Source organism: Uranotaenia lowii, chromosome 2 (assembly GCF_029784155.1).
Source record: "Uranotaenia lowii strain MFRU-FL chromosome 2, ASM2978415v1, whole genome shotgun sequence".
In the NCBI taxonomy this organism is placed as follows: domain Eukaryota; kingdom Metazoa; phylum Arthropoda; class Insecta; order Diptera; family Culicidae; genus Uranotaenia; species Uranotaenia lowii.
Window position 1 is genome coordinate 298,220,368 of NC_073692.1, and position 27,182 is coordinate 298,247,549.

The 27,182-nt window shown below is 37.7% G+C and overlaps 1 protein-coding gene across 1 annotated transcript in view; it reads left to right on the forward strand.

Annotated features, from left to right (window-relative positions):
• LOC129742796 (uncharacterized) overlaps positions 1 to 24,327 on the forward strand; it is a 102,843-nt gene extending 78,516 nt beyond the window's left edge. Inside the window, exons 4-5 of the mRNA XM_055734736.1 lie at positions 21,134 to 21,613; positions 21,672 to 24,327. Of these exons, the coding sequence (XP_055590711.1) occupies positions 21,134 to 21,613; positions 21,672 to 24,327 (3,136 nt within the window). The remainder of the gene's footprint in view (positions 1 to 21,133; positions 21,614 to 21,671) is intronic.
• Positions 24,328 to 27,182: the final 2,855 nt, after the last annotated feature.

Below are 27,182 nucleotides of genomic sequence, written 5' to 3' on the forward strand. Positions count from 1 at the left end.
CCAGGATAGCCCTCATTATGCGTCGTCGTCGTCGTCGTCGACACGATTACCTCAGCGATATTATTTTTGCTGGACCATACTTTGGGTGTTTGTGTGTTAAGTTTTTTTTTTCGGGGTCAGCTCCATTGACGACCGTTTTCTGGTCCCGTTGCCAAATTTCTCAGAGATCTCCTGCCTGCCCAATTTCTTCTCCTCCACGTTCCGAGATTGCCTATTACAGTGGGCCAGAGAAAATGAGAAAAAGCTCGCACCGATGTAATATAAATTACGACGGCGGATATTGGCCACCATTAACCTCCTCCGAGAGCACCGAAAGTTTAAGTAGTCCACAGCTGTGAGGGTTCTTAACTGATTTCTCCCTGAACTTCACCGCTTTGCTGCCGCACCTTTGGCTCTGATGAGATCCCCACCACCTCGTGACTTCAGTCCCTAAAACAGGCGCTCTGTTCTGCGTCCGTCTAAAGTAGGATAGGGGGAGAAGTTCATAGAACGCCCCATGAGACTAGGGTTGCCACATACTTTTTACAAAAAGCTAGACGTTTGAAGGAAAAATAACCGGGACACAAACAAAATAAAAGAGGAATTCAGCTCGTCGCCGTCGATCGTGACCGTGTTATAAAATTTCTACTTGTCAAATTTCACCTCGTTAAGCTGTCTCCATAAGCCCTTTTTCTCCTTCTGGGCGTATTTATTTTCTTTTTTGATGCATTTCCTAAAATTAGGGTGACGAGGTGGATTTTCACGATACACGTCACTCGCTTCACATAATAACGTGGAATAACCATCATTATATTTTTATCTGTATTCGAAAATAAAAACTGTAAGGATAAGCAAGTTTGATTCAGAACTGTGATTTTAATATCAAATTATAAAATCGGAAGCTAAAAAGTTTTTCTCTAACAAGACTTCAACATTTCTGAGAAATGCAATTAATGATATTGAAACAAAAGGGAATCTTGCAATTGATATTGTATTTAACTAGATCTGAACGGAGATTTCTATTACTTAGGTTTCGTTCATTGAAAATAAGTCAATTCAAAATAAGAATAAAATCAACTAACTATCTAAACATCTTCTGGAAAAAAATAATCTAAAATCAAATGTTGAAAATTCATTCTAAAATTTCTAATATGAGTCAAATGTTCCGCGATCCGCCTTATTGGAGCACATTACAGAACCTTCCCCTGCCGGTCCTTAACCAGGTCTTGCTCGGCTTGTTGATATTTAGTAAGGTTGGTTCCTTCAAGCGGTGTGGGGGAAGTGACCAACGGCCGATCCGACCGGACTCCACCCAGGCTCATTAGCATAAACCGAATGAAAACTGTGTTGTGGCGTGCAGGCGAGAGTACCTTATAGTTAGTCTAAGCAGCTAGCAGTGTTGCTGTTAAACGACAAAAAGCATCATTCGTCTCTTCGAGTCGGTTTCGTATGGATTTCTGTGCGGTTACTATCAACTTAAACCGATTCGGTTTAGGACTTTCTTTGGGTGGAAAGGACTCAGCGGGGGAAGTGAAGGAGTAGTAGAGGAAAATAGTCAACGACTTGCTTATTTACAGTTCTTGATTTGATTTAGGGCTTGCTAAATCGGTCATAGGTCAGTGTTGCCGAATTTTGGCAGATTCTTAATACTTATGGCGCGGTGGATAAAACATTCGAAAAGGGATAGAGTCTATGGCTGGATTTAGCTCCCCCTCCCTCCATAGAGATTTTTTCCAAGTAAATCTTTTAACTTAGCAACGAGAAATTACTTAATTTAAAAAGGTACCTATTATTTATCAGCCTAAAAAACACGAAATTCAAGCGAATTAACACGTCCTTACCTGCAAAAAATGTTCCAAAACAAAAAAAAAAAACCAATAAAATAATTATTAAATGCAAAACAGGTGCTTTTGAGCTGCAAAAAAAATTTTTTTATTGAAAATCGCTCTACAAGGAAGTAAAATTCGAACCTTCTCACTAGTCGATAGATTGATGAGAAAAATTTGACATTTGAACGACTTTTTTTCTTTTATGTTCAGTCTTCCTGCCTCAGATTTGGAGGGATTCTATATCATAGGCGCGGTGGATAGAATATTCGAATAATTATAAAAAAAAATTAACATCAGAGACTTATATATTTTTTTAAATTTTTTGCGAAAAGTATGTTTGATCATGTTTGGTAAACAACGGGAAAAATAACAAAAATCCCAAAAACAATAAAAAACTGCAGGTTAGCAAACATGAAACAGTCGAAGAAAATGTCACTTCCATCTGTACCGTTGAGCCGTCAACACGTACGCCGGAGCATCGTATCGTTGCTGTGTACCTGCAGGAACATTTTACATTATTTATTTTTTCCTTACCTGTATTTCAATCAGCACTTTTCAGTGCTAAAATTATTTTCATTTTCTTTTATTCATATTTTCTCTTTTCTTTCCAGTATGGGGAAGTCATCGGCCGGCTCAAGGGCCGGTAGGAAACGGATTGCCGAGCCTAATTCAGGTCCATCGCCCAAAAAAGTTGAAATTTCCAACTCATTCGATGTCCTTCATAACATCGGTGATGAGGAAATATTCATATTTAATTCTGATAAGAGTACTAAGAAACCTTCTTCTTCTTATACTCTTAAAAACGAAAAGATTCCACCAATAACGGTCACGATTCCTGACTTCAATGCCTTTCGAAAAGAAATCGTCACTTCCGTCAAGGATGTGAAGATTTCTTTTCAGATCGGTCGAAGGGGAACTGCTCGTATATTGGCGGAATCTTTTAATGATTTTCAAAAGGTTTTAAATTATTTGAATAATAAAAAACACCAATTTTTTACGTACGACACTAGAAGTGATCGTCCATTTAAAGTTGTACTTCGTGGTCTCACCGGCGATCAGACACCGGATGAGATCACAGCTGAATTAAATTCTTTGTTAGGTTTTCTCCAATTCAAGTAATTCAAATGAGGAAAAGAACCAACACGAACAATACCAGTAGTGTTGGTTTTGCTCCTGAACTTTATTTGATCCATTTTAAAAAGGATCAGGTAAATAATTTGCAAATTCTTGAAAAGGCTCGTCTTATGTTTCATTGTCGAGTCAAATTCGAACCTTTTCGTAAATCTTCTACCAATTTTTTACAAAACATAACGCAATGTCGTCGTTGTCAAGCTTTTTGTCATGGCACTAAAAATTGTAGAATGAATGCCAGATGCATGTTTTGCGGCTCATTCGATCATGAAAAATCTAAATGCCTTTTTGGTGGTGATAAGCCAAAAACAGAATTTTTTAAGTGTGCGAATTACGCAGGTAATCATTCCTCGAATTCTCTAGATTGTCCCGTTAGGGCAAAAATTGTTGCTTCTAGGAAAAACCCCAAAGTTTCCAGAAAAGTTTCTTCTCCTCCTTCCTCTTTTTCGTCTTCACACGTCAGACCGGCAAACAACCTGCCTGTTCGCAGTCAGCCTCGGCCTACATTGGAATCACGGCTGGGTAATACCCGAAGTGATTTTAATGTTACCTGGGCTGATTCTGCGCCCCAGACTCGTTGTTTATCGTTCTCAGAGGTGGTTGAAAATGGGTTGCCCTCTTCAGGTTTAACTAATAAAAATGGGAAAAAACCAAGTCTCAACGTTCATGCGAAGGCTTGGGAAAATCCCCGAAATTCAAATACTTATTCTTCTCCTTCATTTTCTGATCCTAACAATTTTGTTGATTTGGGTGAGATTACTGAGGAAAAATTAAAATTTTTGCATCAAAATTTAATGGAAATGATGCAACTTATGTTGAAAGCAAATTCAATGTTTGAAGCTTTCCAAACTTCTTTTAATTATGCTAACAAAATTATTATGACTTTACGATTCCCTCATGGATCCAAATAGATGTTTAAATATTATGAATTGGAACGCTAGATCTTTGCTGGCTAACCAAGACGAGTTCTTTTTATTTTTGAAAACTCAAAACATACATATTGCTGCCATCACTGAAACTTTTTTAAAGCCAGACAATAACTTGAAAAGCAATGCTTTCTTTAAAATTTTACGAAATGATCGACTTGATCGACAAGGTGGGGGTGTAGCTATTGTCATCAATAGTCGTCTCAAATTTAGACTTCTTCCTTCTTTCAATACAAAAGTCTTAGAAACAATTGGAATTGAATTAGAAACTTCTATGGGGAAAATTATAATTGTTGCCGCATATTTGCCTTTCCAATGCAGCGGTGAACAGAAAAATTTCTTGAAGGGAGATTTACAAAAACTCACCAGAAATAAATCTAATTTTTTTATTATTGGTGACTTTAATGCAAAACACCGATCTTGGAATAATATTTCATCAAATTCTAATGGGAATATTTTGTTTAATGATTGCTCTGCAGGTTATTATACTGTTGAATATCCTAATGGGCATACTTGTTTTTCTTCAATTAGAAATCCTTCCACAATTGATTTGGTTCTAACGGATTTAGGCGAGCATTGTAGTCAATTAGTTACTCATGCGGACCTCGATTCAGACCACCTTCCAGTAACTTTTTCTTTATCCCAAAGTCCCATTGAAAACCCTTTAAAATCAACTTTTAACTTTCAAAAGGCTAACTGGGAGCGATGTATGAATTTTATTGAACGTAATTTAGATGTAAACGTTCCACTGAATTCAATAGAAGATATTGATTTGGCTGTAGAAAATTTGACAACTTCAATAGTCAATGCTAGAGCCGCTTCAATACCTAAAGTTAAACATAAATTTAATCAACCTTTAATTGATGATGATCTTCAGTTTTTGATACGACTGAAAAACATTCGTCGACGCCAATATCGACGTACTAGGGATCCTTTTTTAAAATTTATTTATTGCGACCTTCAAAAAGAGATCAAACTTCGTTTAAATTTCATTCGTAGTGAAAATTTTGCTAAAGCAGTAGAGGACATAAAACCCTACTCAAAGCCATTTTGGAAATTAACTAAAATTTCTTCTTCTTAACTAAAGTTCTTGTGAGACAAATGTTGATGAACTTAAATTGATTTTCAAAAAATTTAAAAATATGAAAGCTCCGGGGGAAGATGGGATTTTCTATATTCTTATTAAAAAGTTGCCTGAAAGCACTTTAAATTTTTTAGTTAAAATCTTCAACAAATGTTTTCACTTGGCTTATTTTCCCAATCAATGGAAAAATGCCAAAGTAACTCCAATTTTGAAACCTGGAAAAAGTGCTTCAGAGCCTTCAAGTTATCGACCAATTAGTTTGCTTCCTTCTTTAAGTAAATTATTTGAGAGAGTTATTTTGAATAGAATGATGATTCACATTAATCAGAACTCTATTTTCCCTGATGAACAATTTGGTTTCCGTCATGGACATTCTACTACACATCAACTTTTGAGTGTAACTAATATGATTAACGCTAGCAAATCTGAAGGTTATTCAACTGGTGTTGCTCTTCTTGATATTGAAAAAGCATTTGACAGTGTTTGGCACAAAGGTTTAGTAGCTAAATTAGCTCGATTTGATTTTCCTGTATATCTCACCAAAATTATTCAAAATTATTTGACAAGCCGAACCTTACAAGTAAGCTATCAAAATTCATGCTCTGAAAGGACACCCATTAGAGCTGGTGTCCCTCAGGGTAGTATACTTGGGCCAATTTTATATAATATTTTTACTTCTGATCTTCCTGATGTACCAGAAGGAAAAGGTAGAAGATTATTTGCTGATGATACTTTGCTTTCAGCCAAAGGTCGAAATTTACGGGTGGTACGCAGTAGATTGCAACAAAATTTGAATTCCTTTTTGAATTACTTGAAAATGTGGAAAATTTCTCCTAACGCTTCCAAAACTCAACTTATTTTATTTCCCCATAAGCCAAGAGCAAATTTTTTAAAACCTAATGAAAATCATTCCATAACTTTTAATGGGGTTTCATTAGAGTGGTCTGATCACGTGAAGTACTTGGGACTTACACTTGATCGAAATCTTACTTTTAAAAATCACATTGAAGATATTCAATCTAAATGTAATAAATACACTAAATCTCTTTATTCTCTCATCAACAGGAAATCCAGGTTGTGTCTGCAAAATAAGATGTTAATCTACAAACAGGTCTTTCGACCAGCGATAATGTATGCAGTTCCGATTTGGTCTAGCTGCTGCGCGACGAGGAAGAAAGCCATCCAGAGGATTCAGAACAAGGTTCTGAAAATGATTTTGCGGCTTCCACCTTGGCACAGCACCGAAGATCTTCATCGGATTGCAGGCATAGAATCGATCGGAGAGATGGCTAACAACATCATCTCCAACTTCAGAGGCAAATCGATGCAGTCTTCCATCGCAGAGATTCGATCTCTTTACAATTAAGTTAGTTTTTAGGATTTAGGATTAAGTTTATACATTTTTTTTTTGCTCAACAGGATATTCTCCTATAAATCAAATTATTTATTGCTTAAGCAAATTTAAATCAAATAAACAATGTTTTTAATTAACTGTATCTAAGAGTTGAACTGATCATAATTGATCTGAACACTTTAATTTAACTTTAATAATGTAACTTAAATGTAATGATTAAAAGACTAATAAAGACATATTTAAAAAAAAAAAAAAAAAAAAAGTCGAAGAAAATGCGGGATCGTGTGCCGTGGGTAAACGTGGGTCACTTCAATATCTCGGAAGTGTGTCTTGACAGTTAAAAACTAAATGAAATCTCTAGTAACAATTTTAGTTTTATTATGGTCAGCCAAATAGCCTTTAAAGGGTGATACGGTCAAAATTTGGTCAATATTAACTTAACGTATTTCTTTCAATTTTGCATTTGAAAAACCTGAACACCCCTCATTTTGAAGGTGTGTGTGTGTAAAATGTAGCTTCTATTTTGATTATGGAATTCACTCTTCAGTTGTCAAAATGCTGTCCAAGGAAGAAGAGCAGCGTATCAAAATTTTGCTCGCGCATCGTGAGAATCCGAGCTACTCACAAGTAAAGCTGGCAAAATCGCCAAATGTTGCCAAATCAACCGTTACAAATGTAATTAAAGTGTTTGAGGAACGTTTGTCGACAGCAGGGAAGTTTGAATCGGGGGAGAATCGAAAACCGGAAGCCGCTGAGACGACAAGGAGAGTTGCCGGTAGTTTCAAGCGAAACCCTAACCTCTCTCTCCGAGATGCCGCAAATAAGCTGGATGTATCGTCTACAACCGTGCACCGAGCCAAAAAACAAACCGGACTATCGACTTACAAGAAGGTAGTGATTCCAAATCGCAATGATAAACAAAATACGACGGCCAAAGCGCGATCCCGGAGGCTGTACACGACGATGCTGATGAAGTTTGACTGCGTGGTAATGGACGACGGAACCTACGTCAAAGCCGACTACAAGCAGCTTCCGGGCCAGGAGTTTTGTAGGGCAAAAGGAAGGGAAAAGGTAGCAGATATTTTCAAGCACATGAAACTGTCAAAGTTCGCGAAGAAATATCTGGTTTGGCAAGCCTTCTGTACCTGTGGCTTGAAAAGCAGCATTTTCATAGCTTCCGGGACTGTCAACCAAGAAATTTACGTGAAAGAGTGTTTGAGTAAACGTCTGCTGCCTTTCCTGAAGAAACACGGTTGTTCCGTACTGTTTTGGCCGGAGTTGGCATCTTGCCATTACGGTAAAAAGGCCATGGAGTGGTACGCCGCCAACAACGTGCAGGTGGTTCCCAAGGACAAGAACCCGCCCAATTGAGAAATACTGGGCTATTGTCAAGCGGAACCTAAAGAAGACCAAAAAACTGCTAAGGACGAGCAGCAGTTCAAGGCAAACTGGCTTTCTGCGGCGAAGAAGATGGACAAGGTGGCTGTACAAAATCTGATGGCAGGGGTTAAGCGTAAGGCCCGGCATTTCGGATTTGGAAAAGCGGAAGCCTAACTGAATATTTTTCCTGAATTTTATACTAATTTAACTTGAAAAATAAATTTACACGCGTTTTCCCTTGACCAAATTTTGACCGTATCACCCTTTATCTTAAAAGGCATCTTAAAAAGCATCACCAGCACTCTAATAAAGCTCTAATCTGGCTATGTGGCCCTTTCCTAGAAACGTCATCATGACCAATCATTATGCTTGAATAAAGCTATTATTAAATATGTTAGAACTTTTTTTTTCGGTTCTGTGAGTTTCTTCGAGGTTTTTTATTCAGCAACCATGTTTGGTTGATGAATGATGATTGCATTATTGAAATATGATCTAGTAAAATTAATAGCCAAAAAACCAATGTTTTCACCATATTATGAGCATCTTCTCTACTGCCAGTCAAGACTCCGCTGAATTTTCAAAATTTTTCCTTTCCGACGCCATCTTGAAATCCAAAATGGCGGCTTCCGCTGAACTTTGGAATGCTGGTAATCACTGGAAATCAAATGAAACCCCCACAATATTTGTATTTGGTGAAAGGGCTAAACTAGAAGAAGAATTTCGCTCGAAATTCCCTTAATATGGGTATAAGTTGAAAAGGATCAACGAAAAGTAGACAAATCAGTCGTTATCTTGAAATCCAACATAGCGGCTTCCACTGAACATTGAAATTATTTTTATCACTGAAAATCGTTTGAAACGCCGCTTCCCCTGAAGTATAAAATGCTGATAAGGGGCTGTTCACTAATTACGTAAGCACATAGGGGGAGGGGGGGGGGGGGTGGTGGGTGGCGGGATATCATTAATGTCTTTGAGTAAATAAAAAAAACTCTATTCAACAAAAGATTTACCAAAAAAATCCTTAAACTTAATCGCTCCTTGCTGAAATGAGTCTGAGCTTTTGGGTTAACTAACAACGTTATTGTCGTTAAACATTTTTGCACCAATTCTAGTAGTATAGAATGATTTTCTCTAGTTTTTTTTTATGATTTTGAGATCAAAACATAACAATTTTTATGGTACCTTGTTAACCTTATTGTTATGTCTGGACACTTCCAGAATGAAACTAGTTTATACTGTAAACTATTAGTTGTTACTTTATTGAGAACAAAACTTAGACTAACTTTTGTACTGAAAATTTCATGCCTTTTATAATGCACCAGCTAGTAAACGATTGCTGTGATCAAACATAAATGGAAATTCAAATATGTTATGATTGCTTTGATCTAACACCTATCTTTCACTTTTTTTTTTTTTAATTGGAATTAAAATTTTGTATTGTTTATTCGATTGTGGAAATTTAATGAAAATTAGGCTGCTACGAACATGCTATGTCTTAAATTATGTTTTCTGTAATCGTTTGTGACATTTTATCTGTTGTTTAAATAAACTGTGCTTTTTAAATGACGTTATTAGTGAACGGCCCCTACCCAAGCAACCAAAAGTTTCGTATCTACTTAAACTCGTGCCTCCAAAGTTCGAGTTTCGCTCAACAAAGGTTCCAAAGGGAATTGGTACCGAATTTTCTCGAATGTGAGCATGAAAGTTACAAAAGGTTTTTCAAATAGCCTTCTATGGACTTGAAGTTCCAAAAAGTTCCTCAAATAGCTTTTTTTGTGACATGTCAATCGCATCCACACAGTACAGAAGCTAATAATGAAATAGCCTTCTGTGAACTTCAAGTTCTAAAAAGTTCCTCTAATAGCCTTCTGTAATCTTCAAGTTCTAAGAAGTTCCTCAAATTGTCTTTTTCGTGACATCTCAATCGCACCCACACAGTATAAAAGTTACAAATTAGGTCTGAAATAGCCTTCTGTGAACTTCAAGTTACAAGAAGTTAATCAAATAGCCTTCTGTGAACTTCAAGTTTCAAGAAGTTCCTCAAATAGCCTTCTTTTAGACATGTCCGCCATTTCATGAATATGAAATGTGAACGAACATCACAAAAGGGCATATAATAAATAAATCTTTTTTTTGAGCTTGGAAATTGTTGAAATGTATAATTGATTTTGAAACTTCAACTCAGAACAACTTATAGCCAACTCGCAAATGATTGTTTTTGAAAAGAGTAAATATTTTGACTTTATAAAATTCCGTCCAACTTTATTTATTTACCACGAATTTATGACATATAGAAAGTCAGTTGAAGCAATTCATTAATTAAATATCAAGATGTACTCAAGAATTTGTATAATTTTATGCTTAACAGTCATAAACATGGAATTTCTTTTTTTTTAAACCGAAATTATTTTAACGGATTATGGATTTATATGCCGTTTCGTAATGTTTCTTAGTAATAATCAACATGCGTCTTTGCTGCTGGACGCTGGCTGCCCTTGCGGGTATTCTAGGAAGCTTATTACCACTTCGAATTTGATCTGCCGGCAAGGCAACATCTAGGCGTGGCTTCGTGGCAGCGTGTTTGGCTATCATCTCGGAGGATCGGGTTCAAATCTAGTACCAGGACTAATTTTTTCCGTTAGGTTGTTTGATTGCTTGAGTAAGCGAATCAAGTACATAATTGTGTAGCAGAACTGGCGTGCGTGCTGGCGGCGAGGAAGGTGATGGGAGGAATATGCCGTGAAACCGGTAGCACAACGTGGGCTGGTGGTGACCAAAGTAAGAGAGAAGAGGAAAATTATTTTTTATTTTTGCTGATTAAACGTTTACTTGTGGGCTGAATAGAAGGCCGTTCAAATCTGTAATGGAACTTCAAAGTTTCAATAAGAACTTAAATTGTGGGCTGAATAAAACAAACTTCAGCACATTGATTATGCTGATTAAGCTGTGTTCGACCTTTTCAACGAGACTTTTGGTTGCTTGGGTAATCACTTAAAACCGCATGAAACTCCTACAATATGGGTATTAGGTGAAAGGGCTAAACTAGAAGAACCAGACTCTGTTTGTTTTTGGCAACACGCCCAAACATTTTTTGTCGCCAAAATCGAATGATTTTTTTTCTCAACTTTGTTATCACTTAGTACTACATTTAAACCACTATTTTGAATTTTTAGACAATTTCAAATCATTTTTAGTGTTTTTTTCAAATTTTTTATCATGTTTCTGATGCATTTAGCATTTTTCTCGTTTTGTTTAAAGTGTTTTTTTGCCATATTTGCTATTTATATCAATCTATTTTGTACATCATGCTATTATGTCTAAATGGTATTGGTCCTAGAAATCGAGATTCGGGAACGTAAGTGGAGAGGGATTGGCACGCTGCGAAGAGTTGAAAACGAGATTTGCAGAGAGGCGCTTGACTCTAATGCAGATGATCATCGAAGAAGAGGCAGGCCCAGAAGCTCGTGGCGGCGTAGTCTAGCCGCTGAAATTCGCACAGTTGACGAGAACCTTGGCTGGCAACAAGTGAAGACGCTGGCCCCGGATCGCCAGCAGTGGAGATCTTTTATCTCAGCCCTATGCGCCGGTCAATCGGCGCTGGACCCTTGAGTGGGTTGGGCTATTGGTCCTATTCTAGCGAAAACTATAAGGTAATAATGATTCTGTATACCGTTCGATTTCGGTACAGGTGCCAAAATCGGATGTTGCCAAAATGGAATGCTGCCAAAATCGAATGTTGCCATTGACAGCATTTCAAAGAAGCGCGTAAAGAGATATCCGCCTTCTACTCGTTTAGCCCTTTCACCCAATACCCATATTTTGGGGGTTTCATGCAATTTTCATTCATTCACAGCATTTTTAAGTTAAGCTGAAGCCACCAGCTTGGATTTAAAGATGGTGTCACAAAGCGAAAATCAACTTCTTCTAGCTTATCCCAATTAACTAATAACCGTATTTGAAGGTTTGATGCGATATTCAATGAATTATAGCATTTTTAAAGTTAATCGAAAGCTGTTGATTTTTCATTAGATTTTCAGTTAGCTTTGGAAAAAAAGCGCAAGCCACTTGGATTAATGATGGCTTCAGATAACGGAATTCGACTTCTTCTTTTTGGAATAACCACCCAATACTCATATTGTGGGAATTTATTTCATTTGATTTGAAGTGATTAAAATTATTTTAATGTTCAGCGAAAGCCGCCATCTTGGATTTCAAGGTCTGATAGTGAAATTCATCTTCTATTCGTTTGACCCTTTCACCCAGGAGTTCGGTTTTGACATCCGTCGGGTGCAGACGTGTTTCTGCTTGGCTCTCATGCGATGTAGTTTGGTTTAGTGGTGTTTTGATTTGTTTCGGTCGGTCGGTGTTGTAAGCATTTTAGGTGGACAGAATCGAGTCGGTTTTGTCGAAGTCGGGCGATTTTATGGAGTCTTTCCGAAACTGTGGCTAGTGGAGTTGAGTTTTTGTACAGTTGCTTTATTGGTTCGCGTTAAATGAGTATTATTTTTGTCTTATTCATAATCAAACCTGAAATACGAAATAATTACATTCGAGGAAAAGTTATGTAGGCAAGTGAGCAGATTATGTTCGAAATCATACCACTAAATCGTACTGAAAAGAAAATGAGTTCACATAGAATAAAATCTTTCAGATTAGTAGCTCTGTTCACTTAAATATCAAGTTTTTCTTCATTTAGTACCTACTTATAACATATTTTAACCATTCAATTATTTAACATGAATTTATGCATTGAGAGCTCAATTATCATGAAATCAAGTTAGGTTAGGATGTTAAGCAGAAGAATAATGATCAGAAACTCATAACTTCTCTAGTAATTATTATCATGAATTATGCCATCCCCCGGAAACAATTAATCATTCTAACAACGCAAAAATTGCGTTTTTTGTTGCTTACCTACGAACACTTTAGTTATAGTTTCTTTCAATTTTAAAATAGATAAATCAGAAAAACACAACATTTGTAGATCAATAATATAATTGCATTAGAAAGTTCATTATAAACTCTTAAATATTGCATCACATAAACAAGTTTAAATAATTCAATTTGAAATTGATTATTGACTTTATAACCATTAAACCAACTAGCAATTTGTATCTCTTTTTTCATGACCATATTACCTGTATAGATGAAGGAATTGAATTTTTTTTATTGAAACGAATATTGTTATCTTATTTTGATCGCTGCTGGGATATATTCTTATGTAAGTTTATGGCATTTCGGCAAATTGAAATTCTAGTTAGAGAGCAATTAAGACAGAAATGAAAATTGATAGGTGGAAAGGTCAAAGCTAGAGCGCTTTGGGTAGAAGAAACGAATAGATGGTGAAATTTGTGAGCAGGGCATTGTGTTATCGACAGAATTGGTTAAGCAATAAAAACAGCACTTGTGAGCGCTGCTTGTGTGATTTTTTGCCCGGTCGGACGCAACCTCATGTGTTCGACCCATCTGAGCTGGTTGTGGGTAGCAATGTGGCTTCTTCGTCACTTGCTTCAAACAACCAGCAGGTGCTGGGTAAAGAATCACACAAGCAGTAAAAAGCTGTCGATAACACAATGCCCTGCTCACAAATTTCACCATCTATTCGTTTCTTCTACCCAAAGCGCTCTAGCTTTGACCTTTCCACCTATCAATTTTCATTTCTGTCTTAATTGCTCTCTAACTAGAATTTCAATTTGCCGAAATGCCATAAACTTACATAAGAATGAAACGAATATTTGGCATACAAAATGTGTATTTTTGGTCTTTTCCAGAAAAAAAGGTTTTCGTCAAATGCAGGAGGTTCATTTGGAAACAACAGAATAACAAGAGAATAGAATGAATTAAGAATACAAGAAAATAGGTATAGCAAAATTGACACTCGTCAAAAGTGTTTCCCAATCATATCCTTTCACCCAAGCCTTGAATCTAAAAACTTATTTGCTAGGATGTAGAGGTGACCTCGGTCCTAAAGCGCAATATTGTTCTTTTATACCTTTCTCTCTTTTCCAAATCTATCTATTGACTACTAGGACGTGGCCAGCGCCGTTATTGATGTGTAAAGAGAGAGCATAAGTTTTGTTCAATGTGAATGTGCTGTCAATCACAGACACCATTCGTTTGACCTCTGAACAAAAGTGATGGCCCCGTCAATCACGGAGTAGCAACCATTGGCGATGTGGAATTCGTTCTACTGAGCCACACCAGCGATCATGGAATCCGAAATATGTTGATAAATTTAAAATTATATTTTTTTTTACTTATTGCTGTTTAATTTCATTCAATTGGATGTGGTAATCAATAATACAACACATTGAATAATTTAGAAATTCGTTTTGATAAAATGTTTTAATACATTTCGGGTTCAATGATTCAAGGTGGATGTGAGTAGTCAATCAAGCTAAGCTAAGCTAAGTTACTTTATTGGTTCGCGTTAATGTCTGTTTACTGCACGGCGCGTGTGATTCGATGTTTTCACTTCGGCGCGGCCTGCTAAGATTTGTCGGTTGCGATATTTTCGTTTTTGTTGTTGTTGTTGTAGTTTGGATGATTATGCCTCATTTCGTTTTTGTTCACGGGGGTTTCAGTTTCTACTATTCGTCGCTTGGTGTTCAAGCTGCTAGTGGCTAGTGCGTCGTTATTGTGCTAGTACACACCAGGAAAAATGAAACTTGACCAAAGCAGTCAGGGTTACCATTTGGTTTTTAAAAAAATCTGCATTAGTCTCATGAAAAAACCTTCAGTTTTCTGTCCATCGCGTCGTCAAATCAAAGATTTGTGCAGTGTTCGGTAATGGATATTTAATTTTCCGTCAGTAGGGTCGGTTCGTTATGTTTGTGTGTGGGAAAATTGACGTGATCGGTTGGTTCGGTCGTCGGTGTTCTTTTATTTTTTTTAATTATTTCTTTTAACGCGTGATATTCGGCGAGTTGCACGGGTGCCAAGTGCATTGTACGTGTATGACAATACCACGTTAGGACGTTTTTGCTCTTTTAGTTTTAAGCGCGATAATCTTCGGTGAGTTGCACGTGCTAAATGCATTGTACGTGTATGGTAATGCCACGGTAGGACGTATTTGCTCTAAATAAAAACGCGGGGTACTCGATAGTGTGCGACGCGACGATCATTGAATATTTAACTTTGCTTTGATCACATCCCTTCCCAAAGGGAATCCAGATCTTATTTACCTTCCCCACTAACAAACCACCCTTCCTGTGACGACCGTGGAGATTTAGAGGTGTATTCGGTCTCTAGTAGCAATGGAAGTCGAAGTAACAATCCTTCCTTTTCCCCGATGAACCGTAAGGACGTGGCCGGCGCCGTTATTGACTACATAAGATAAGGAACCTTCGAAACGTGTACACAGAAAATGGTAAGCTTATCCCAAGCCCCATTTATTTGGATCTATGTACAATTTTGATGGTTCTTGTCAATCACGGAGTAGCAACTACTGAAATGTACGGTTTATCTAAGCTCAAGCTCAAGCTCAAGCTCATTCGTTTGACCCTTTCACCCAATACCCATATTGTGGGAGTTTAATGCGATTTTCAGTGATCTACAACATTTATAAGTTCTGGAGAAGCCGCCATTTTGGATTTCATTATGGCGTCGGATATTGAAATTCGACTTCTACTAGTTTTGCTATTTCAGTTCAAAATTAAGCGGAAGCCGCCATCTTGGATGTCAAGGTGGCGTCAGAAAGGAAAAATTCGACTTCTTCTAGTTTAGCCCTTTCACCCAGTACCCATATAGTATAGGAGAGAGAGAACTTTTTTGTCCATGAACAGATCTTTCTCACGGGCCTGGAATCAAGTATCCCCAGGGATCAAGTATCCTCATTCTCCTCTACTCAATAGAAAACATAATAGGATACAACAATTTGAAAGGCGACATAGGACAATAATTGGCAAATCACCATATTCAATTTTCAATTAATACTTAGGAACACGAACGTGTCGAGAATGCTTTTAAGTGGATTCCCAATGTTTGGACCAGGAATTTGAACAAAGTTAGAATCCAACTCAATCAATGTCCGGTGGAAAAATCATGGGTTCGGAAACTGTTAAATCAGACGCTAAAAAGCGTTAATGTTTCATCATGGATGAGTTTCTCAGTAAAAGCTTGATGTTCGAGAGAGTGGTTACAGCAAGGTAGCAGAAACTTGTAAGATCGAAGATCGGTGATTAGAACTGTAGACAAAAACTTTGTACAAATCGTGTAAAAATTCCGAAATTTTTTGAAATTTGAGACCTGAGACTGGATGCTTGAAACCTGAGATCTTTGAGCTGAATCCTGAGACATGGGACATGAAACCCACGGCTTGAGACTTGGAACATAAAGCATGAGTCCTCACGCTTGACATCTGGGGAGGGATGAATGACCCCATAGCTGTTAAAATCCCAATGATCAGATAAATAAAAAAAAAAATTGACATCTGGGAGAGGACTGATTCTTAAGACACAAGACATGAGGCATGGGATATCACGCACGCGACATGAAACATTAGACGTGATTTGTTTGACCAGAAAAGTGGAAAGTGAAACGTGAGATACGAGAAGTGAGATTAGAAATGGAAGTAAGACGTAAGCCGTGCGACGTGAGACGTGAGATTGAGATGTGATACGTGAGAAATGAGACGTGAGAAATGAGTCATGAGCCACGAGACATGAGAAGTAAGACGTGAGACGCAAGATGTGATGTGTTAGAAGTGTAGCATAAGAAGTAAGACATAAGTCATAAGTCGTTTATTCGGTCTAAGATAAGGACCCAAAAAGTAGTAGAACGCTTCAAACCTAAAAGACGCTATGTGTTGCTAAACTTTAAAAGCCTCTCAACTCTTATTCGAACTCCTAGTGCCGAACCTCTTATCAAAGTTTGAATGTTTTATCGCCGTTTCATCACCTGATGAGTTTCATCTGTTGCTTTCGATCGAGTTAGATAGCACGCAGGCAGGAGGATAGGAAGCAAGTTTCCACAAACTTTTGCCTATCAGCTACCAACTTCTACCTCGGTCAATCGCCAACGTACCGAACCGTGTTGTAGTCGTCTGACTGGCGCAGTATTTTTCTTCTTCTTCGGTACTGTTGAGAATGAGGCAATGTAGAACAAACCCACAGCTGGAAGGCACTAGACATGGCTAGGGCAAAAAAAAAGAGAGTAGAAAGCCCTATGTACACCAGAAACTGAATATCATTAACATACATTCACAAACGCAGAACGACGTACATACATAATATGCTACGGCTTTAATTTTTTGCTCAATAATTTCGAGTGCTAACAATTACAGACTAAACAGAGGTGTACCTTTGGTGTATTTTTGAATTAGAAAAACAAATGCTTAAAGTCTAAAGAAATTATAAATTTGTTGGTTGAAAATGGAAAAATAATCCTTAACTATATTTTTCAAAGGAACTGACGCTTCTGAAAATCAATTGCATGATGGCATTTCCTCTGGCCAGTCAAATGTGAAACGAGTGGCTATTTTGGCGCAAAATATTCGTTGGTCGACGGAGAAACGTGCAATGTTTTGCTGAAAGTAAATAGTCGAAGAAGACGAGAAATAATATAGTCCCTTCAACTGACCAACTTAAATGCCGGAGAGTCGAATAGTTATTTTAAGACTTCTAAGTAATTTTGAAGAAAAGGGCAGGGCATTTGCGCATAAATAGAGCAATAATTGAAAACACAAGCCTGTTAATAACAATGTTAAAAATAGCAAAACATAAGCCAGAAATTCGATTGGAAAATTAGAAATCGCAAAGCCTGCATACTACTTTCCACTGTTTTGAGGAGTGCTAGAGAAAAAAAAACAATTAAGAATCAAAAGGAGCAAAAAAAATATGACCCATTCTCTGAGTGCTACCCCAGATTAAAACAAACACATGTTGAGCAAAGTATGACGATCAACCGATAAGCCTTAGGGGTTGTTGATTAGGTTTTTGCACACCAAATTGAACTGGGGAAAAAAGAGGCCACGTTTATAATTCGTAATAGTCAATTTATGGTTGACCCAAAAAATTTAACAACGAGCGTCGTGGACTAAATTCACTACCAAAGTGGCGAGTTCCATAAATTGTTGAACAAAACCAAAAAATAAAATATTTACTGATGGCTGTGAATGGCCAACTCAAACAGCTTTTGTTTTCGACGAAATTAAATTTGATTCATACGAATAAATATTTCGGATTCAGCAGAACTGGTAGAGATTTATTTCACGAATTGAAATAAAAATCAGATTTCAGATTTCAGATTTAAGATTTCAAATTTCAGATTTCAGATTTCAGATTTCAGATTTCAGATTTCAGATTTCAGATTTCAGATTTCAGATTTCAGATTTCAGATTTCAGATTTCAGATTTCAGATTTCAGTTTTCAGATTTCAGATTTCAGATTTCAGATTTCAGATTTCAGATTTCAGATTTCAGATTTCAGATTCAGATTTCAGATTTCAGATTTCAGATATCAGATTTCAGATTTCAGATTTCAGATTTCAGATTTCAGATTTCAGATTTCAGATTTCAGATTTCAGATTTCAGATTTCAAATTTCAGATTTCATATTTCAGATTTCAGATTTCAGATTTCAGATTTCAGATTTCAGATTTCAGATTTCAGATTTCAGATTTCAGATTTCAGATTTCAGATTTCAGATTTCAGATTTCAGATTTCAGATTTCAGATTTCAGATTTCAGATTCAGATTTCAGATTCAGATTTCAGATTCAGATTTCAGATTCAGATTTCAGATTTCAGATTCAGATTTCAGATTTCAGATTCAGATTTCAGATTCAGATTTCAGATTCAGATTTCAGATTCTGATTTCAGATTCAGATTTCAGATTCAGATTTCAGATTCAGATTTCAGATTCAGATTTCAGATTCAGATTTCAGATTCAGATTTCAGATTCAGATTTCAGATTCAGATTTCAGATTCAGATTTCAGATTCAGATTTCAGATTCAGATTTCAGATTCAGATTTCAGATTCAGATTTCAGATTCAGATTTCAGATTCAGATTTCAGATTCAGATTTCAGATTCAGATTTCAGATTCAGATTTCAGATTCAGATTTCAGATTCAGATTTCAGATTCAGATTTCAGATTCAGATTTCAGATTCAGATTTCAGATTCAGATTTCAGATTCAGATTTCAGATTCAGATTTCAGATTCAGATTTCAGATTCAGATTTCAGATTCAGATTTCAGATTCAGATTTCAGATTCAGATTTCAGATTCAGATTTCAGATTCAGATTTCAGATTCAGATTTCAGATTCAGATTTCAGATTCAGATTTCAGATTCAGATTTCAGATTCAGATTTCAGATTCAGATTTCAGATTCAGATTTCAGATTCAGATTTCAGATTCAGATTTCAGATTCAGATTTCAGATTCAGATTTCAGATTCAGATTTCAGATTCAGATTTCAGATTCAGATTTCAGATTCAGATTTCAGATTCAGATTTCAGATTCAGATTTCAGATTCAGATTTCAGATTCAGATTTCAGATTCAGATTTCAGATTCAGATTTCAGATTCAGATTTCAGATTCAGATTTCAGATTCAGATTTCATATTCAGATTTCATATTCAGATTTCATATTCAGATTTCAGATTCAGATTTCAGATTCAGATTTCAGATTCAGATTTCAGATTCAGATTTCAGATTCAGATTTCAGATTCAGATTTCAGATTCAGATTTCAGATTCAGATTTCAGATTCAAATTTCAGATTCAGATTTCAGATTCAGATTTCAGATTCAGATTTCAGATTCAGATTTCAGATTCAGATTTCAGATTCAGATTTCAGATTCAGATTTCAGATTCAGATTTTAGATTCAGATTTTAGATTCAGATTTCAGATTCTCTTTTATTTCTGGCAAGCTTTGTCTATAAATTAAAGTTAATTTAAATTATAGCCTAAGCTGGCCAGATTGCCCAGATTTTGCGCAGATATTTTTTACTTTACTTGCCAAATGAAACAAAAATTTAAATTGATTCCTCAGAATTACGAATCTTGTGTTAAAAAAAAATTGTTCAATCAAATTTTGTCAAAATAAACGAGAACGAATTCTTGGAAGCCTAAAATATGATTCAAAATCGGCTGATTTGATTCAATTAAGTCAATTTTTTCAAATGTTTCCTTCATGATATTAATGAAATAATCTCGAAATTTGGCCAAAGATTGGCGAAGAAAATTTTGGAACAATATGTCTGGTTTATGCAAGGTTTTAAAATAAAATAGCTCGGATTTGCCTAATCCGGATAGTTGCGGAAAAAAAATCTAGGATGTACCCAGTTTATTGTTTTTGATTTTCAGCTTGGATCACCATTGAGAATCCTGATTCGAATCTTGGTTTTGCATATCAAACTAAAATAAAATGGATTTTTCATAAACACTACTCGTCATTTCGAAATATGAAAAAAATATTAAAATTCAAACCATTCTTAAGATTTGGACTTGAAATTTTTAATCTTAATTCACGTGCAAAATTGAAACATAAGAATAATTAATGAGTCCGGGATTAAAAAATTCTGAAACAGTTTCATCATTCGAAATTTTCGTTCAAATTTACAAGCTCAATTTTGATTAATTTAGATAATAACCCATAAATTCAGAATCAAGTTAGTTTTGGTTTTAAATTCATAAGAATTTTTTATCTGGAATTGGGAATCAGATTTTGAAATTAGGCTCAAAATGTTTGCATTTTGAGCCAAAATTTATAATCTGAATCAATTTTTTTGAGCTAGTTTTATCTTAATTTAATTTTTTCAAGAGTTTGAAAAACGATTTTAAAAGTTGCTTCTTGTTTTTTTTATAAATCACTGAGAATTATGGGTTTATAATCAATTGTAAAACGTTGAAGGAAGGGAGTGTTAGAAGTGAAAAACGTGAGTTTCAATTATTGCAATGACATATGTAATTGTAATTGTACATATTGTAAGGTCTTCCGTTACCTGTCTATCTACCTGTTTTCCAGCCAAACTCAATCCGGTCGTTCCGCTTCTCTTCCGACGTTGTTGTCTCCCTCCTCCCGTTCTCCACCGTCTTGCTAGTCCGCCAGTCTAGCCGTACACCGTGTTACCAGTTTCCTTCTTCCCTCTATCGGTCAGTCTCAATGTATTTTCAATAACTAGGTGTGTCATTCTGATTTAACAATTTCATCATAAATGGTATGATCCAATGTAGAACCCTACACATATGTACATATTTTTCTGAAATCTTTCATCCTAATACCGAATTTCGAATCAACGTTGTGAAAACTTACAACAAAACAAGGCTCAGGGCAATTTTTTTAAGGTTTTAAAAATTAAAATTTGAACTGAAAAAAAATTTTAATGAGGGGAGGAAGGTTCCATCCTTTAACTTCGTTTCGCTTTTTATTGATTTGAACCTTTAATCTGAAATAAACTTCCAATATAAATCCAGTTTATACCAATAATTTGAACTACTTTTCACCATTTGCAGAAACCCACTGGCCGATATGGACCTGCTGAAGCACAACGATTGGATCAATTTCTCCGACTACGAGTACCAGAACAGTTTGATCCCGAAGACGACGATGGCTGTGGCCGAGGTGCAACAGTTTGCCAACAACAACCTGAACAAACCGATCGAGAACGGAGTCTTTCAGAATCCTCGGCTTAACGCGCTGAATGCTCCTCGGCAGACGGCAACGACACGATCCCGGCGCAATTCGATGAGCGACAATCTGTACGCCGCCTCGACGACCAGCCTGGGAGGATTTGAGTCGTTGGATAATTTTAAGAACTCTCCTTTTACCGTTTTGGGAGGAGAGCCGAACTACCTCACCCTGGGAGCAACTGGGCTTCAACCCGATTCCACCGTCGATGCCATGAGTGAGTACGAGAGGGTGTTGCAGCTGAACAGATCTGGTGCCACGACCCCGATTCTGAAGGACAAGATCACGACCGGGTCTAATTTTAGGTAATTGCGCGGTATTGTACTGTAATTCGAGTCTGAGCAAATTTTGTTTAAATTTTAGAGTCTCCGAAGCACGCCAACAGAAGCAACGAGCCTTCACCATTATCAGCGAAAGTCTGCCCAAATCGCACTCATTCGATGTTTCATCGGGATACCAGCCATATCCAATCAGGCACCCTCTGGGAGCTCCCAGGATATTATCTGCCAGCTCTCTGGGCAACAACACCTTCTACGAGAAGGGAGCGAACAGTTTAAAACCACCAATGGAAGATAGTTTTCTAGCGTATCAGCGCCGATATTCCGAAGTATCGCTAGCGTCGAGCGCCAAGCGGAAAAAGGGCAAAGGAGTGAAGAAAGGTGCAAAATCGAAAAACAAGAAATCCGACGGCCACGGAGAATCGGTCGAAACGTTGCCCAATCCCAGACGTTCGCACCGAGGTGTCCTGGGAGTGTTCAATAAGCTTAGAATCTCGCCTGGCAAGCAGATGCATGCCAAAAGTGCCAAACTTAATGTACCCGGAGCGTCCGATGAAGGCGGATCGACGACCCCGACCAATAGTGAATCTACCGAACAAGCGGATATTCCCCACCACCAGATGAAGAATATGAAGCTGTTCTCATTTAAACCATTCTCAGGAAGACCGATGCTTTCGCCAGTACCGGACAAAAGTTCAATGGAGAACTCGGTAGCAGACTTGAACGAAGCATCTCCTGCCAAGGGCAAAAGCGGCTCACCAACCAAAGAGTCAAAATCAAAGCTGAGGACACCAGTGTTCAACATTCGAGGTTTGCTGTCGCCTGGTCGATCGAAAAACAAAGATGGTTCCCCGGAGAAAACTCACAAGATCATGGGTGGAATCGCAACAACCGCTGCGGCAGCCGTTGCTGCAGGAACTGCCGGACCTACCGCTGGAACATCAACTGGAGCAGCTTCGGCAGCAGCAGGTGCGAGTACAGCGGCAGCAGTGGCAGCTGCCGCCAAACAAGCAGATGGCAAAGCAGCCGAAGAAGTACCAAAGAGAAGAGGCTTCAGTCTTGCAAGGGCTATAATAGATTACGGCAAGAAGCAGGATGTTGTCGAGGAGAAAAAACCGGAAGAACCTGTGGGCAAAGGTAGACCCGATGGAAGACGGGAGCGCAAGCGAAACGATTCCGAAGGGAACGGAGTGAAAACCACCAAAAAGAAGGGTAAAGTGAAAGCGAAAGCCAAATCGAAGAAAACGAACGCACGCGATGACTACGACGATTACTACTACGAAGATGAGAAACCGGAGAAGTCACGAAGCAAAGGTGGAATGCTTCGAAGTTTGGCATCGAACTTCTCTTCGAAAGGTAACAGTAGTAGCAAGAGGGGAGCACAGAAAACACCTACCAAAGCGGAACGTGCAAGTAGTGGAAAACGAGTTCAAAAAAGTTCTGCCACACCTAGCGGACGAGTAGGAACCAGAGGCAACAACGCAGTCGCAACAACGAAAAGTGGAAAAGCTAGCGAGCGAACGTCGTCCAGGGCCGCTCCAGAGAAGAGTGCGAAAGGAAGAGATCGGTCTGATCTCAAATCGGCAGTTGGACCTCGAGGGAGAATGTTGCGTCGAACGAGCTCAGCGAGTGCCATCAACGTCGAGAGTGCTCGGAAAGGTGGACGTCTGTACGAAAAGAACGCAAAAGCCTCGGATCGAAATGGGAAAATGTTGAAAGGAGCCGACAAGAAGACTCGACAATCAACCGATAGCTTGCTGAAGAAAAGCGACAGCAAAGGGGAACTGAAGCAAAAGACTGGATCAGCTAAGTCGGGTAGCGCCAAGGAAATTGAAAAGCGTGACTCCGAGAAATCTCTCAAGAAAACGGACAGCAACAAATCAATCCTGAAGGCAAACAAAAGCGATTCGAAGTCCTCTCTGTTTGGCAAGCGATCAGACTCCAAAACTAGCTTGCATCTCATAGATGCACAAGGTTCAACGACGAAAATTGATCCCATGGGAAGTGTTAAAGATGTACGAGGATCGGTGACGGATCTGGGCAGAAGTCCCCTTAACACTCTGGAGGAAGTGGCCGTAGAAACTCCACCGGCCAAAGCTGGCAAGGCCACACCCAATAAGCTGCAGAGTAAAGGATCTCTTCTAAGTTTGCTCAGCATGAGAAGTCGAAAGCAGGTGGACCCAGAAAAAGGAGACCAATCCAATAAACCAGATTCTAGACCCGGAACGGGTAAATCGGGACGGTTGAGTCGAATGAACTCGGCATCAACGCGAAACGTGAACGAAAAGCCAGGCACTCCCGGAGGCAAGGATCAAGAGTTCGGTTCCCGGGCCAGCATCCGAGAGAAGCCGGGCAGCGTTAAGCCGGCTCGCAAAAACCTGAGCAAAAATAACAGTGTGCTTTCGATCAAAAGTGTAGCTCACGCGCGTTCCTTTACCAACATTCGGCCGGCCTCTCGTGAGAATAGCGATCTCAAGAAGAACGAAGCGATGACCAAGGTGCAGGAAGGCTCTCAGGAGCATGAGGACGCGGAAGGCGGGGCTGCAGGTGGAACGACGGCATCGGCAACCCACACGATGAAGGTGACCGGAGACGGGGAGGGTCAGAAGGTGTCCAACGAGTACAACGAGAAGCAAGCGCAGTCCCCGGAGCTGGGAGTGGACGGGATGCAGGAGAATCAATCAAGTGCCAATACTGACTCCATGATGATGCAGCATCATCAGGAGGCAGACGATAGGTGAGTACAATTTGGTTCGTTTCATGTCGAGTAAAGTGGGGCAATCGTTAACAAAATTAATATCTCCGATAAATGAAAATCGTTTCGAGTTGTGATCTATCAATTGACTAAATTCTGTTTTCAAGAGTTTCACGTTCAGTAATTGATGCTGCATAAGGTATGATATTATTTACATTTTCTTAAAATTGATTTTACTCACGTAAAAAGAAGTTTTCATATTAACCCTATGGGCTTGTGATATAGCTCAGTTGGCAAGTCTGTTGTTTCCTGAGCCGATGTCCGCGAGTTCGAGCCCAAGAGTAAACATCGAACACAGTTGTACCGGATAGTTTTTCAATAACGATCCGCCAACTGCAACGTTGATAAAGTCGCGAATGCCATAAAGATGGTAAAACGACTATAATCGAAACAAAAAAAAAAAAAAAAAAAAAAAAAAAAAAAAAAAAAAAAAAAAAAAAAAAAAAAAAAAATATTAACCCTATATTTTTCAAGATACGGGATAATTATGGACACCTGTTTACTAAGCATTGGCTAATGATTAACATTTTTGAATCAAAATTGCAATAACTATTCAAAAATCTTCCACATAAGCCAATATATCTACATCGTGAACTTTATTGACCGACTTATATTTTTAATGTGAAACTGGGTGCTGTATCCAAAAATTAAATTGAAAAAAATCTCAAAAATATTTTTAAGTAATGCAAAATATGAAACATGGGAACAAACAAAAAACTAATAGAGGGTGTTCAGTTTTATATGTTAATTAATAAAAATCAAAGTATCTTTCTTTTTAAAGTTCAATCTGTATAAAAGACGAAAAATACTCATTTAAGATTCCGGTCGACCTAGTTCAAATTGGCGAGACTTTCGTTTGACGCCTGCCATCAGATTTTGTACAGTCACCTTATCCACTTTCTTCGGCGCAGAACGCCAGTTTGCTTTAAACTGCTTCTCGCTGCTTACAGTTTTTTGGGTCTTCTTACGATTGTGCTTAACTGTCGTCCAATATTTTTCGATTGGAAGAAGTTCTGATGTGTTGAGAAGTTTCTTATCCATGGGCACAACCTAAATGTTGTTAGCGGCATATAAGTCAATGGCCGTTTTCATAATGGCAGAATGCCAAATCCGGACTAAACAGCACTGAAATGTCATGTTTATTCAGGAAAGGCAGCGAACGTTTTTGAAGACACTTTTTACGTAAATTTTCTGTATGACGGTCCCGGCTGCAACGAAAATGTTGCTTTACAACCATCGGGAACAAAACTTACCAAACGAGATATTTCTTAGCAAACCCAAGTAACAATTTAAGCTTTATTATGGTCAGCAAAATTTCGTTTGGACTATAGCATTAATCTTCATAAAAAGCTAAAGCGCTTTCTATAACATCACCTGGACTCTAATAAGGCCCTACCCTAGAAACGTCATCATGACTTATCATTGTTGGTCATCAATGTTGGTCACCAAAGCTTTTAAAAAGCTATAATTAAACATGTTAGGAATTTTTGTTTTTTTCGATTCTGTGAGTTCTCGGAGTTTTATTTTTATTTTTTCCAGCAACCATAATGGTTGATGAATGATGATTGCATTTTTGAGATATTTATGATGTGGTAAAATTAATGACCAAAATACCAATGTTTTAACCATATTATGAGCCTCTTTTGTACTGCCAGTCAAGATTTTAGATAAAATGTGTATGAAATAGTATCTTAAAATAAATGTGCCTCGTCAAATCTGATGGTCAATCATGATGGAATTGATGGAAAATGGGCCTGAAAAAATATTTTCTAATGCTTGCATGGGTCGATTCACGATGACGTATTCTCCCTTTTGTGGTGACAGTTCGCACGTCCTGTTTACAAAATTTAACGAACAAGAAATGGGGTACGGCGAAATTTTTCGGGTAGCTGCACGGTCAAGAAATTTAACTCAAAACTCAGTTTGAGGATAGCAAAAAACCAAGTTCCATTTTCTGAATTAAATTTAGCGCATTTTTTGGGGTCTCATGTTTATCTCTTTGGAAATGAACAGAAAGTTGAAAATTCGTAAAAATTTCGACAGGGAGGTTTGTTTATTAGAATGTTTCCACATGTTTTCAAAACCCTTCTTCAACACATTTCTTCTGGACCAACCCACTTTGTATTGAATATTCTGGGAAAGCGCGTGTACATTGAAACAAAAGATCCCATCGAATGTCCAAATGTAGGAACTTCTAAAGGATTCGAATGTGCCGAATCGATTGTACGAAGAAATTTTCTGTTATTTTGACCGGAAACTGTAAACAAATGCACATACTTGTACGACAACACTATTCAGGGACATAAGAATCCAAGAACCTCATGGCATGGCTGAACTATTATAAATTTATACGATATGATATTTTCGAGGAATAAAAATAACGTCAGATAGTTAAACCACTAATCACACTGACATGAGACTTAAAACCAAATTCCTCTCAGTTTTTGACTAGAAGCCTCCTATCGTCGGTATTGCGCGCCAGCAATTCGAACATGAAAATTTCTGGTATCGACATTCTCGTTGATTTTCGAGTGTCCAGTCAGTGTGGTCAGTGGTTTAACTTTTATAGGTTTAAGTCCATTTATTCCAGCTGGATTAACAAACAAATGGATTGATTTTTCATTATTTGATACTTAAAACATCCAATTTATCTTTCAAATTATTCTTTATCCCAAAATTGAGCTGAGAACTTTTGCCAAAAACGTGTGAATGAGAATTCAATGAGGACCCAAATGTTTGCTTTGTTTTCTCAGCGTGTAGAATTGGAAAATAAGGAATCAAAACAGGAATCGCGAAATGTCAAAACCAGTGAGGCCAGGCAGTGCGTGAATCGACCTAATC